This window comes from Odocoileus virginianus, chromosome 5 (genome assembly GCF_023699985.2).
Source record: "Odocoileus virginianus isolate 20LAN1187 ecotype Illinois chromosome 5, Ovbor_1.2, whole genome shotgun sequence".
NCBI lineage: Eukaryota > Metazoa > Chordata > Mammalia > Artiodactyla > Cervidae > Odocoileus > Odocoileus virginianus.
Genome location: NC_069678.1, coordinates 37867023 through 37882610, shown reverse-complemented (window position 1 = coordinate 37882610; position 15588 = coordinate 37867023). Strand labels below are relative to the sequence as shown.

General features: G+C 39.3%; 1 protein-coding gene across 3 annotated transcripts in view; it reads right to left on the bottom strand.

Moving 5' to 3' along the window:
- Window positions 1-15588, bottom strand: part of KYAT3 (kynurenine aminotransferase 3) — a 67108-nt gene that overhangs the window by 24928 nt on the left and 26592 nt on the right. For all 3 annotated transcript variants that reach the window (XR_011487801.1, XM_020890197.2, XM_020890198.2), the window contains 6 exons: window positions 10374-10432; window positions 9728-9872; window positions 7608-7757; window positions 2047-2133; window positions 870-995; window positions 654-774 (listed from right to left, as the gene is read on the bottom strand). Coding sequence is in view for 2 of the 3 variants with exons in the window: in XM_020890197.2 (XP_020745856.1) it covers window positions 654-774; window positions 870-995; window positions 2047-2133; window positions 7608-7757; window positions 9728-9872; window positions 10374-10432 (688 nt within the window). In the remaining variant the exon portion in view is untranslated. The remainder of the gene's footprint in view (window positions 1-653; window positions 775-869; window positions 996-2046; window positions 2134-7607; window positions 7758-9727; window positions 9873-10373; window positions 10433-15588) is intronic.

Here is a 15588-nt window from a genome sequence, read left to right as displayed (position 1 = left end):
ACACTAAGTCACTTGAGTCATGTCCAACTCTTTGTGACCCTATAAACTATAGCCCGCCAGGCTCCTCTGTCCACAAGATTCTCCAAGCAAGAATACTGGAGTGGGCTGCCATGCTCTCCTCCAGGGGATCTTCCTGACCCAGGGGTTGAACCCGCATCTCCTGCATTGCAGGCAGATTCTTTACCACTGAGCCACCGGGGAAACCCGAGATGGAGTAGAAATGGTGAAATCCATTGCAGCAATACCTTACTATCACAGCAATTTCTTTCCTGTTTATCTGGCATTTCAGCATTTCCCTTAGTAGGGACAGACCAGCTCAAGAATAAGTAAGTTCCCTATGTCTTATATACAAAGTAATAGCTAGATTATTTGGAGGGGGGGGAAGCTAAGAATAAAGGCAAAAGTACTACTTCTCTGGTTTCCTGGTTGTATACTGTGATCTAAAATCTCATCTCCTAAGTTTGTACTGCTTGTCCTTCAACCTGTTCATAAAACCACTCAAACATCATTCATTCAAGTCCCATTTTTAAATGCTCACAGACATCTACCCATTATAAAGACTATTCTAAAGCTGGTCTGGGATCCTTTCCAATCAGATATTCCACATGTGTCCAAACACATTTAGATCTGTGACTCTATGTAATAATTGGTACCTATTTTAAAATGCTTATTTCCAGGATATACAAGCCATTCATAAACCTCATCACTGATGCAGAGTGTGTCATATTTGATGCAAAGGTCGGCAATTACTTGGAGTTCCTCTTTGGTATACACCTACACATATGAAAGGAAACAGAAGAGCAGAGCCAATTACTCAACGTGTGAGAGAATGATGGATCAGAAGACGTACAACGAGATCAAAGACTCACCTTGCCAAGAGGGTTATGCGGAGTATTTAGCATTATAGCTTTGGTTTTGGAATTAAATTTGCTTGCCAGTTCTTGAGGATCTAAGGTCCAGTCAGAACTAGAGCATTTTTTCCCATCAACAGGTTTCTAAGCATGAAGAATGAAGATGTGATTTAATTCAGTTAATTCATGTTTGCTGTATTATAAATAAATAACCTAATAAGGAAAAAAACAGTAGAGAAAGGCATGGCAAAGGTAACTTAATAGATAACTAACAAAGGAAAGAAACCAAAATAACTAAGATTTATGTCTGCCTTAAGAGCCCAACAGGACTTGAGTCCCATGCTCATACCTGTTAAATGGAAACATGAACTCTGTCATCATTAACAGCTATAAAAGTGCCTAAATTCCTTCAGAGGAGCCAGCTATATGGTTATGATTAACACGTGTGATTATGGTTAACAGCTATGGTTAACAGGTCTGATTCTGTAAGGCTAATAAAAGATTCTGTGATTTGCCTTAGTGTGTTACTTGTTTTAATAAGATTTTTAAAAAAAACAATGAAACTATACTGTATTCCTAAAGATAAAAGTAGAGTAAAAAACCAAAACACTTCATTCAGAATTCAGTAAGTATTTATTGAACACCCAGCACATACCCTGGAATTCTCAGGGGGTTCAATAGTAAAGAATCAGCCAGCCAAGCAGCAAACCCGAGTTCAATCCCTGAGTCAGGAAGACCCCCTGGAGGAGGAAATAGCAACCCACTCCACTAGTCTTGCCTGAAAAATCCCATGGAGAGAGAAGCCTGGAGGGCTACAATCCGTGGGGTCAGAGTCAGCCACGACTTAATGAGTAGACCACCACCACCAACACATACCCTGAACTGTCCGTCACTGGGGACCAGAGCTATAACAGTGAGTCAGAAGTGGCCTTTGACCTGGTGGTGCTCAGTCAGTAGGGCAGATACATAACCATAAAAAGCAGTATCACATACAATGCAGAAGCTGTTACAACAGATACATGGCAAACATATGATGAAGGAATAAAAATTCCCCCTTAAACAGCTGTTACCTTCAGTCATGGTAGAGATATACAGTAAATCCCAAAATGTAATCAAAGTAGAAACTTGATTGGCAACAAAGTAATTGGCATTTTCAAAACTTTTTAAAAAACGTAAATCATAGGGGCAGACTTACACATCTCAGGGGAACAAAAACAGGTGTTGCTCCAGCCATTCTCAACATGGACTCATAGCAGTCATAGAAAGGCACGATCACTATGACCTGGAATCAAACCAAATAACATATCTATCAGTAATTAATCCATTTAACAAATACTGTGTACCTACTATGTGTGAAGCACTATACAACATGCTAAGATGCAGCAGTGAAGAAAGCAGTCTTTGTCTTCACACACCTGAGTGAAAAAGACCTTGGGAACAAACTTGTCAGGAGCCTTAATTGGACCCCTTGATTTCCTAGGGAGCTCTGTGGATAGGCTTGCAGTGGGACACTTCAAATTGTATGCAAAATTTTCTACATGCATAGGTTTATTTTACTGGAGAAGGGATCCATAGCTCTCATTACGTTCTCAAAGGGATGATCTAGCCAAAAACAGTGAGTTTAAATTTCAAATTAAAAAATAAACGATCAGTGGCAGAGCAAGACCAGAAGGAAAGAGAGGACTGCAGGGATACTCTCTGTTATGGAGTAGTAATTTCTAAGTATTATCCTGAGAGAAGAACAGGGAAGCCTGGCATGCAACAACAGTCCATGGGGTCACAAAGAGCTGGACACAATTGTGTGACTGAACACAACAAAGACGTTTCTCTTTTTTTCAAAAACATCCCCAAACAAAGACAGAATGCAAGAAGACAGGATGCTACCATTGTCTGATACCCACAATTTCCCTCCAGGTGACTTACATCTGTATTCTTTTTTCCTAGCTCCTTTGCTCCTACAAGGTCCTGGAGGCTCCTACAGGCTCTCTCAACCTACTCGTGGCCTGTCTCTCAGGTCAGTGGGCCAGACCGACCTGTTCTGCAATATGCCAGTCTGCACCTAGTATCCCTGACCTTTTGCTTTTCTATAATGAGTTTAAACACATGATTTATATCCATTGTTGACATTCAGTTTTTCTATCTTTTTTACACATAGCAATACTTCACAAACATTTAATATTGTTTAGTTTTAATGTATTGTTTTAATGGCTATTTGAGAGTCTACTGAATTCTAGGATAATTTTTTATAGTTTGTATAAATAACAGTACAATGTGAATTAGTGACTGCACAGTTTCTCCATTTTAGTGCTTGTTACCGCTAGACTAGAGTATAAACACCTTTTATGGTACCTTATATATATATATACATGTATGTATATATATATTCAAACTGCTTTTGAAAAATCTGGCAACAATGTATAATTTTACAAGTCTACACTTAAATTGAAGAAAGTAGGGAAAACTACTAGACCACTCAGGTTCTGACCTAAATCAAATCCCTTATGATTATACAGTGGAAGTGAGAAATAGATTTAAGGGACTAGATCTGATAGAGTGCTTGATGAATTATGGATGGAGGTTCATGACATTGTACAGGAGACAGAGATCAAGACTATCCCCAAGAAAAAGAAATGCAAAAAAGCAAAATGGCTATCTGAGGAGGCCTTACAAATAGCTGTGAAAAGAAAAGACAGGAAAAGCAAAGGAGAAAAGGAAAGATATACCCATTTGAACAGAGTTCCAAAGAATAGCAAGGAGAGATAAGAAAGCCTTACTCAGTGATTAATGCAAAGAAATAGAGGAAAACAACAGAATGGGAAAGACTAGAGATCACTTCAAGAAAATCAGAGATACCAAGGGAACATTTCATGCAAAGATGGGCTCAATAAAGGACAGAAATGGTATGGACCTAACAGAAGCAGAAGATATTAAGAAGAGGTGGCAAGATAATACAGTAGAACTGTACAAAAAAGATCTTCAATACCCAGATAATCACAAAGGTGTGATCACTCTTCTAGAGCCAGGCATCCTGGAATGCAAAGTCTAGTAGGCCTTAGGAAGCATCACTACAAACAAAGCTAGGGGAGGTGATGGAATTCCAGTTGAGCTATTTCAAATCAGAACAGATGATGCTGTGAAAAGTGCTGCACTCAATATGTCAGCAAATTTAGAAAACTCAACAGTGGCCACAGGACTGGAAAAGGTCAGTTTTCATTCCAGTTCCAAAGAAAGGCAATCCCAAAGAATTCTCAAACTACCGCACAGTTGCACTCATCTCACACGCTAGTAAAGTAATGCTCAAAATTCTCCAAGCCAAGCTTCAACAATACGTGAACCATGAATTACCAGAAGTTCAAGCTGGTTTTAGAAAAGCCAGAGGAACCACAGATCAAATTAACAACATCCACTGGATCATCGAAAAAGCAAAAGAGTTCCCGAAAAACATCTACTTCTGCTTTATTGACTATGCCAAAGCTTTTGACTGTGTGGATCACAAAAAACTGTGGAAAATTCTGAAAGAGATGGTAATACCAGACCACCTGACCTGCCTCCTGAGAAATCTGTATGCAGGTTTAGAAAGCAACAGCTAGAACTGGACATGGGACAACAGACTGGTTCCAAATAGGGAAAGGAGTATGTCAAGGCTGTATATTGTCACCCTGCTTATTTAACTTATATGCAGAGTACATCATGAGAAATGCTGGGCTTTATGAAGCACAAGCTGGAATCAAGACTGAAGGGAGAAATATCAATAATCTCAGATATGCAGATGATACCACCCTTATGGCAGAAAGTGAAAAAGAACTAAAGAGCCTCTTCATGGAACGAGGAGAGTGAAAAAGTTGGCTTAAAGTTCAACATTCAGAAAACTAAGATCATGGCATCTTCACGGCAAATAGATGCAAAAACAGTGACAGACTTTATTTTTTGGGGCCCCAAAATCACTGCAGATGGTGACTGTAGCCATGAAATTAAAAGATGTTTACTCCTTGGAAGGAAAGTTATGACCAACCTAGACAGCATATTAAAAAGCAGAGACATTACTTTGCCAACAAAGGTCCATCTAGTCAAGGCCATGGTTTTTCCAGTGGTCATGTATGGATGTGAGAGTTGGAGTGTAAAGAAAGCTGAGCACAGAAGAATTGATGCTTTTGAACTGTGGTGTTGGAGAAGACTCTTGAGAGTCCCTTGGACTACAAGGAGAAACAACCAACTCATTCTAAAGGAAATCAGTCTTGAATATTCATTGGAAGGACTGATGCTGAAGCTGAAACTCAAATACTTTGGCCACCTGATGTGAAGAGGTGACTCATTTGAAAAAATCCTGATGCTGGGAAAGATTGAAGGTGGGAGGAGAAGGGGATGACAGAGGATGAGATGGTTGGAGGGCATTACCGACTCATTGGACATGAGTTTGAGTATACTCCGGGAGTTGGTGATGGACACGGAAGCCTGGCGTGCTGAGGTTCATGGGGTTGCAAAGAGTCAGAAACGACTGAGTGACTGAACTGAACTGAACACTAAACTGTCTTTAAGTTTGTGTTGGTTAAATTCATGGCACCTAATTATCATCCTAAATTTCTACTTTTTACTATTTATATTTCCTGTTAAAGGCATGTCTCACTGGAGTCAATGGAGGCCCTTACATTCTAAAGTCCCTTTGTTTGTACATGTCATCTAATTCACACTGAATATTTTCTATACAACATGCTATGTTAGGTGTTGGGTATTGTGGAGGACAAGACATGAGCCAGGAATGTATGTTTTCCTCAAGTTCATTAAACTGTGATATTCTTAGGGACTAAGATAACCCATCTTTGCAGCCCTGATGAGACACAGTGCCTGGTATGAAGTGAGAACTCAATGAAGGAAAGGAAACGGGGGAGGCAGCAAGGTGGAACTGAGAATATACCCTACACTCTTCCCTGAAATTTCCTTACTTTTACAATGGAAATGACTCCCCTCTTTTTTTGAAGAATATTGACTGAGCACTCACTATTTCAAATGTTGGCTCTACAACAATAAACTAATTTTCCTGGAACTTAAATTCTACAGAGAGAGACATAATAAATAAGAAACAAGGAAGAAAATTAGATAATTTCAGATAGTAATAAATATTATAAGGAAAATAATAGGCCTATATGATGCAAAGTGATGTGTGTGGTTTCAAAATATTAGATAAGTTGATCAGGGAAGAAGAATAGAGAAAAGAGGGCAAAGGGCTGAGCCTTGGGACACACCAACAGAGTGCAGAGGAGGAGGAAGCAACACAGAGGCAACACGATCAGCCTGAGCTGAAACTTCAGCTATTTTATAGGAAGGAAGGAAATTACATATATGAGAGTATGACTATACTTCCTTACCATGATTCCTTAAGTAACTTATTGTTTGGCAGAGCAGAGGGAACAGAGATATAGAAGAAAAGGTAATACAAAGTCCCAGAGGCATCTTTCATAAAGGAGGTACAGATAAAGTGCTGGCGGGGTGGGGGTGGTTCAGGACTTCCCTGGGGGCTCACTGATTAAGAATCTGCCTGCCAACGCAAGGGGATACAGGTCTGATCCCTGGTCCGGGAAGATCCCACGTGCCCTGGAGCTCCTGCGCCACAGCTACTGAAGCCCCTGCTCTGCAATAAGAGAAGCCCACACACCACAACAAAGACGGGCCCCTGCTCAGCACAGCTAAAGCAAGCCTGCACTGAGCAATGAAGACCCAGTGCTGGAAGAGTTCAAAGGAGGGAATTAACAATACAGATCACGGCAAATATTCATTCCTCAGACTTGGCTTACCCAACACTTCTCTGGAGCTTTCTGGACCTATATTAGCAGAGTTCATCACTTCTTCCTCTCGTCACCATGGTAACTTACACATTCCCCACCACTGCCTATCACACTGCATCCTTCTCTATCTGTTTACAAGTCCATCTCCTTTACTAAACAGGGAACCTCTTCCACATAGAAACAGTCTTTTAAAAAAATCTTCTCTCCCACATTGTCTAGCACATTCTCAATAAATTTTGAATAAATGGAAGGGGTGAGTAAATATGAAAGCAAGGGTACTGGAATGATAAGGGTGCTGAGGAAGCAGGAGCAGAGCTACTGAGGTCAGTGCTGAAGTGGGTTTTATATCACCTCACTAAATAAAGAAGTCACTCGGTTGTCTTGTTATACATCCCTCACACGGTACTGCTAACAAAACAGGGCACAAAAAAACAGTGACCAAATACTTGTTGATTGCGTTTTAAAAGTTGTTTTAGCAGCGAAAACTAAGATTCATCTTCCCATATTACTGCTAGCCTCTTTTACCTGCCCTTATGTAAACAGGCGGTAAACAGAAGAACAAACATGCAACAAAAATGAATGAATCTCACAGACAAAATGATAAATGAGAGAAGCCAGACTCAAGAGTATATACTGTATGATTCTATTACATCAGGTTAAAGAGCTAGTGAAATGAATCTCTGGTGACAGAACACAGAAGATTGTTACCTCTGGAGACTACAGACTAGGAAGGGGCAAAAGGGAGCCTTCCGGGTTGCTGGAAATGTACTGTATCTTCATCTGGTTTGTGGTTACAGGGAGACAAACATGCACACATGTAAATATTTACTAAGTTGTACTTAACAGTTTTTTGTGAACTTGACTGCATATGTACTAGATTTGAAAAATACTTAAAAGAGCATTAAAAAAGTGAAAATAAAAGCAAGACAAATGATAGTGATTAATACAGGCAGCATTATAATGTTAATATACTTACTTCATCCCCCTCATCAATCAATCCTTGAATGGCATTAAAAAGAGATCCATATGCTCCTACAGTCACGAGGATTTCTTCATTTGGATTGATTTGATTTTGATAAAACTTTTCATACAGGCAAGACAGAGCTTTCACAAGTGATGGATGACCCTGTTGAGTGAAAAGGAAGAACAAACCCTTGGATTTAATTATGAGACCCACTTCTTTGAGATAGTTTGGCACTGAAATGTTAAAAATTTTTAACATTTAGGTTTTACAATTCTCTAATGTGTATTTTTATGGCAACAAATTAAAAAAAAATTGTTCCCCTTATTTTCAGAGGGTTCCTGAATGAATGGTCATGATGATTTGCTAATGATTAAAAACTTCCCTATTAAATGACTGATTTTTGACTACAAAATTTCAAGGTATCAGCTTTGTTATCCAATATCTTGATATCTGTTTTTTTCTGCCCAGCATCTGCATCCTCTTTTTGCTTTTAGTAACCACCTTGATTTTCAGTCATTTGCAGAAAATATTAGTAAGTGTCCAAGTGCAGGTCTTGTGACTCTGTTAGGAAAGCACCCAGCTCTGGAGTAATAACCTGGGTCAGGATGCAGGAGAAGAGGGAGATCGCTTAGATATATCCTAGGTTGGTGAGGTAGAAAAGTATGGCTCCTTCTAAGTTGTCCATCCCAGTTCATACGAAGAAAAGGAGGAAGTTTTTTGTTAAGGATGTATTTATTTGTCATCTTTGTATTTCTTTCGGAACAGTGGCATGTATGTCCCAGAGCCTCACCTGGTTAAAATCAATAAAAGTGAAGCCAGAGCACATTTTTTGTATTCGAAATTAGGAAGTATTATAGTATTAGAGAAGCTGGTTGTAATTAGTAATAGAGGGTCAAAAAATATACACAAATTGATGAAAGAGCAAGAGACAGTTGTCACCCCTCCCAGAAATCCAAAATACTTTGAATTCATTTTAATACTAGGTTTAACAAATTCTAGCAAAGGGTGATATGAAAGCAACTATAAACACTACACATCTGTCCTTACAGTAACAAGGATTTGTGTTTACATTTTTTAATTACAAAGTGACTCATGATTCATGTAAGTAAAATGAGGCAAAAGATACATAAAGAAAAATTACCTTTCCTCAAAATCTCTTCTTATTTCCCATGCCCTGAGGTGACTAATGTCCACAGCCTGCTGACACTGCAACCCCATCCCCACTGCTACACCAATATAAACACACACACATGTATATACACTCATATATATTCGCAAAAGCTGGAAAATATATGAATGATGGGTATGGGTATGTTCCAAGAAAACCTTACTTATGAAGTCAGGGATTGGTTGGACTTGGCCCATGGACCATAGCTTGCCACTCTCTGCCATGGATCAATTTAGGGAGAACTGACACCTTAACATACTTAGTCTTCCAATCTATGAAAATCATATATTACTCCATTTATTCAGGTATCATTTAATATCTCTCAGCAAAGTGATGCAGTTTTCAGTGAACAAATATTGTATGTATCTAAAAAAATCAGTTCTAAATTTCAGTGTGTTTGGATACTATTGTAAATGGCATTTTAAACAATTTTACTTTTTAACTTCACTTTTAGTACAACAGAAATACAACTGATTTTTGTACATTGGCCTTGTGTCCCGAAGCTTTGCTCAATTCACTTAGTAAGTTGTGGTACTTTTTTTTGGTAGAACCTGGGAACTCTCTTGCTATCGTAGGCATTCTAGCAAGAAGGATGAGGTTGGGCTGAGGCAGAGAGAAAGTAACTGGCTGGAAATAGATGATATTAATGTAGAGACCAGTGCTGAGGCTGCGTAAGTATGAAAGGAGAGAAAACATGTCTCAAGTGAATACTCTCCTTCCTTTGTTGCCATGGGAACCCCAACCTGGAACAGTAATTAAGGAGGGGCCAAGACAGGACTTTGGAGAAGCTGGAAGTAGGGGACAGCTTATCCTCGGAGATAAGGGGAAGGGTGAGGGTTCCTTTGCCCAGCAGGTTGGGATAGTTGGATCCAGAAAGCAAATTACAGAGAAGTGACAGAGTATATTCACACACAATATGATATAAAACACAAGCTCACACCACATACAGTGCTCATATACTTACAAAGCCCCGTGTGTACTGATTCAGATTATCAATTGCTGCAATCTTGGATAATTCTTCCTTTACATATATCGGAGGGGATATATCTGGAAAGCCTTGGCCAAGATTCACAACAGAGGGGTCTGCAGCCAGTTTGGTAAATTCAATCCTAAGATAAAAATGACTAGTGTTAGTAAGCACTATGATTACAAAGTTAGCTTTCTATACCTCTTAGTCTTATAAAACTGAAAAATAAGGCTTAGTTTAGTCTTATAGATCAAAAAAAAAATTAATGAGTTCAAGACAACAATTTTACCAACTACAAAATGACTTTGCCTAGAAAAATGATGGTCGAACTGATAAACTTAATGTTTCTTACAAATCTCAGTTCCATGATGCCTATATTTTAATCACATTTTTTTTCTCAACCATCTGCTGCTAGGTTCTCTCATTAGAGAGGAGAGCTAACAGGAAAAGTTCATGGATTAAGAAGGTAAGTTTCACAAGGTCATCACCCAATTTGTCCCTTTCGCTGTCTATTTCCAGTGCCTAGCACAGGGACTGGCACAGTGGTTAAGGGAATAAAAAAATGTATGAATCATTATTTCCATTACCAATGAATGGATGCAAAAAAACTTTACCCAATTATTGTTCATTGTAAGGTACTCACCATACACTGCTATCAAGGCCTTCAATTCTTTTTGCATTTTTGAATTTCAAAGACATTTTCTGAAATATATAAAATTGAAGGGGTTTTTAAAACTTTCTTCATCAAACAATAATGCCAGAAAATCATGGGTAACTCTTTCTTTTCCCTACTGGCACCATAGAAAAAGCAGTACCATAAAGAAAAATGCTAGATGCCATTAAAAAATTCCCAAGAGGAATTCATCTCCCATCTACTGTTCTAAATAAATCAATTTAAAGGCCTGAAATGTACTGAAGAGAACAATGATGGTACTAAAAAGAAGTCAGTAAAAGCAATATCTTGAGTCATGCTCTGAAGATCATTTTAGGTCAGGGGGATCAATAGTTTCCCAAGTTAGTTCCATATATGGCATACAGGAAGCACCAAAACAGATGGTTTCAAGACTACTCAATAAGGAGTTCTAAATAATAGTAGTAATAGGTAACATTATTGAGTGTGTACCAGGCACTGTTCTAAGGGTCTTAAATAATTAACTCAGTTAATATTTACAACAACCCCATATTATGGTTCTATCACTAGCCATAATTTACACATGAGGAACGTGAGGTACAGAGAGGATAAGATCATGCAACTTTACATCTGCCCAAGTTCACAAAAGCAAGTAGCATTTAAACCTAAACAGATTCAACTCAGGATATGAACCCAGGCATTCTGACTTCAGAACACACACTCAGCACTGTTTCCACACACTGTCTTTTGCAGAAGACATTCTAAAAGAGACTACTAGAATGTTGCCTTTTAAAAAAAGTATATCAGACATTTAGGTCAGGTCTACTCACATTAAGCAAGCTTGACATATTAAAAGCTAAAATTTCAGCAAAGCAGTCAGGTTTTTACTTCTTTAAGATTCTAAAAGGAAGTTTACATTATCTCTCAGAAGCATGGAGCTATCTTTGATTTCATTGTTAATAAGCTGCTGAAATAAAAAGAAATGATTGGCAGCATCTTTGCAAAGATTTTCTTAATAGAATAATAAAGTAATTTGAATTCAATCTAGAAGGAAGATAGTGATAACAATTATTAAATAGACCATTGTTCTCATTCTATTCCAATAATGGAACCAAGAAATATACCTTTTTGTTTTTCTCATATATTTTTTTTAATCTTTGAAACTACATTGAAGTAAATCACAAGCAGATTCTCCAGAGGTTAATGTGCCTTCCAGAATGGCACTATGATTTAGTGCCCACCTGAACATGATGCTGTTTTAGAGACTACAATTATAAAACTAAAAATGCCCAGAAAGATAAATAGAAAAAGACTAACTTTGCCGTGCTGCATGGCATGTGGGATCTTAGTTCCCCAGTCAGGGCTTGAATCTGCGCCCTGCATTGGGAAGGCAGTCTCGTAACCACTGGACTGCAAGGAGAGTCCCAGAAAAAGATATTTCAACAATTGTCTTTTTCCATCTCTAAGAAAAAAATTTTTTTAAATATTTATTTACTTATTTAGGCTGCGCCAGGTCTTCCATCTTCTTTGTGATACTGGGGATGTTTAGTTGCAGCACGTGAACTCTTAGTTGCAGTATGTGGGGTCTAGTTCCTTAACCAGGGATTGAACCCAGGCCCGGTGCACTGGAAGTGTCTTAGCCACTGGACCACCAAGGAGATCCCTCTAAGAAATTTTTAAATCTTGATGATTTATTCAGCATGTGCCTACAAAGTAAAGACTCATACATAAGAGTAAGCAGAGTCTACAGTAGAAAATTTAGACTAAAAAGTCCAACTTTACCTAAATTATCTAGATAAAGTCAAAATGCATTTCAGATTTAATTTTCTTTAAAATTTGTGTCTAGAACATTCTGATCTATCAAATATTCTATAGTGTTCTCTCACAAGGTTCACATCTGATCCTTCCTCCACACAACTGATCTTTCTATACAAATGTTTCTCAGTCCTTTTTTTAATTTTCTTTCTGGTCACCACTTTCCAACCATGGAGACTTTTTAGACATTTTTTCTAAACATGCCTCCCCATTTCTCTCATTAAATGTAAAGGAATAAGATTTTGTCAGACAGAGTTGAGCTCTGGATGATCAGAAAACATTGCAATAACCAAGATTTCTTTCACCCGCCAAGCAGCAGTTTCTCCCCCTTGGGGACAATAATGCCCCTGTTAAGAATGCATGCTCTACATTCAATCTAATCCCTGGACTCCACAACCTTGTCCCTTCACTCCACTAATTCCTATTCCACCTGCCACCTTCAGTTCTCAAGTTAGACTCCGTTTCCTCCAGAGACCTTCTTTGATTCCCCCAGTCAAGGTCAGATGCTCCTCCCCTGTGCTCCCATGACACGGAGTATCCAGCATTTACTACAAAACATTGTCTTTTTTTATCTGTTTGCTTTTCTGTTTTTCCTCCCTTAGACTGTTAAGTCCTTGTGAGGACTACTTATAGCTTGTTTGCTGTTCACTGATGTGTGTATTAATTGAATTTTTCTATAGAGACAGAACCAATAGGATGTACATATATACAGTGATTTATTTTAAAGAATTGGCTCTCAAGATTGTGGGAGCCAGCAAATTCAAGCCCTGCAGAGCTCCAGCCAAGGAAGAGCTGGTGTTGCAGCTGAAGTCCAAAGACAGCTAGAGACAGAATTCCTCCTTCTTTGGGGCTCCTCAGTCTTTTTCTCTACATCTTTTAACTGATTGAATCAAGGCTATGCACATCACAGTATTAATAATTCATTTTACTTAAACTGTAGTGATTGAAATGTTACTTTCAACTGAAAAATACCTTCATAGAAACATCTAGACTGGTGTTTGACCAAATATCTGGGTAATGTGGCCTAGCCAAGTTGACAGATAAAATTAATCATCACAGTATCCAACACATAGTACTATGCCGAGCACATTTGTTATTCAGTGGCTCAGTTGTGTCCAACTCTTTGCGACCCCATGGACTGCAGCACACAAAGCTACCCTGTCCTTCATTATCTCCTGGAGTTTGCTCAAACTCATGTCCATTGGATATTGGTGATGCCATACAACCATGTCATCCTCTGCTGCCCACTTCTCCTGAGTCAGCTCTTCATATCAGGTGGCCAAAGTATTGGAGCTTCAGCATCAGTCCTTCCAATGAACATTCAGGGTTGATTTCCTTTAGGATTGACTGGTTTGATCTCCTGCTGTCCAAGGGACTCTCAAGAGTCTTCTCCAGCAACACAATTCAAAAGCATCAATTTCTCAGCAATCAGCCTTCTTTATAGTCCAACTCTCACATCCATACATGGCTACTGGAAAAACCATAGCTTTGACTAGCCAGAGAAAGCTTTTATAAAATATCTCATGAACGAATGAGAAAATTCCACACATTAGGAGTGAACTTGTGGTTATCAGTTTCCTTAAATTAACACTTCAGTAACATAAGACCCCAAAGTCCCCGTTGCTTAAAATAATAAAAGGTTTATTTCTTTTTCACACTACACATCCACTGGAGGTCATGTGCTACTCTATTCCATGTCACTGTGACTCTTGAGACATAAGACGATGAAACAGATTCTTTCTGCAGTACTGCCAGATTCACAGCAAAAGGAAAAAAATTCTTAAAATTTTCTCCTTAGGTGTATACCCATCACTTCCACTCACATTTTATTGGCTAAAGCAATTAGCTTAAAGTGAAAGTGTTAGTTACTCAGTCGTCTCCAACAATTTGTGAGTCCATGGACTGTAGCCCCCCAGGCTCCTCTGTCCATGGAATTTTCCAGGCAAGAATACTGGGTGGGTAGCCATTCCCTTGTCCAAGGGATCTTCCAGACCTGAGGATCAAACCCAGGTTTCCTGCATTGCAGGCAGATTCTCTCTAGGCCTGACTATATGGCAAAAATAAAATCCAGATAATGAAACGGGTGGTTATGATGGGTTGAACTGTGACACTCGTCTCCCTCCCTTACTTGTTATGCTGAGTGCACCTCAGAAATTGACCTTATTTAGAAATAGGTTCACTGCAGATGCGGGTTTCCCTGGTGGCTCAGACAGAAAAGATTCCACCTGCAATGTGGGAGACCTGGGTTCAATCCCCGGGTTGGGCAGATCCCATGGAGGAGGGTAAGGCAACCCACTCCAGTATCCTTGCCTAGAGAATTCCACGGACAGAACAGCCTGGTGGGCTATGATCCATGGGGTAACAGAGAAACAGGACTGAGCAATTAACTTTCATTTTTTTCACTGCAGCTATAATTAACGAGTTCAGTTCCGTCGCTCAGTCATGTCTGACTCTTTGCAACACCATGAACCGCAGCATGCCAGGCCTCTCTGTCCCTCACCAACTCCTCCAGTTTACTCAAACTCATGTCCATTGACTCAGTGATGCCATCCAACCATCTCATCCTCAGTCGACCCCTTCTCCTCCTGCTGTCAATCTATCTCAGCATCAGGGTCTTTTCTAATGAGTCAGTCAGTTCTTCACATCAGGTGGCTAAAGTATTGGAGTTTCAGCTTCAGCATCAGTCCTTCCAATGATTATTCAGGATTGATTTCCTTTAGGATGGACTGATTGGAGCTCCTTGCTGTCCAAGGGACTGTCAAGAGTCTTCTCCAGCCCCACAGTTCAAATGTATCAATTCCTTGATGCTCAGCTGTCTTTACAGTCCAGCTGTCACATCCACACGTGACTACTGGAGAAACCATAGCTTTCAGTAGACGGAGGTTAATTGGCAAAGTATGTCTCTGCTTTTTAATATGCTATCTAGGTTGGTCATAGCTTTTCTTCCAAGAAGCAAGCGTCTTTTAATTTCATGGCTGCAGTCACCATGTGCAGTGATTTTGGAGCCCAAAAAACAAAGTCTGCCACTGTTTCCACTGTTTCCCCATCTATTTGCCATGAAGTCATGGGACTGGATGCCATGATCTTAGTTTTCTTAATGCTGAGCTTTAAGCCAACTTTTTCACTCTCCTCTTTCTCTTTCATCAACAGGCTCTTTAGTTCTTCTTTGCTTTCGGCCATAATGGTGGTGTCATCTGCATATCAAAGGTTATTGATATTTCTCCCGGCAATCCTGATTCCAGCTTGGGCTTCACCCAGTCCAGCATTTCTCATGATGTTCTTTGCATATAAGTTAAATAAGCAGGGTGACAATATGCAGCCTTGACATATTCCTTGTCCAATTTAGAACCAGTCTACTGTTCTATGTCCAGTTCTAACTGTTGCTTTCTGACCTGCATACAGATTTTTCAGG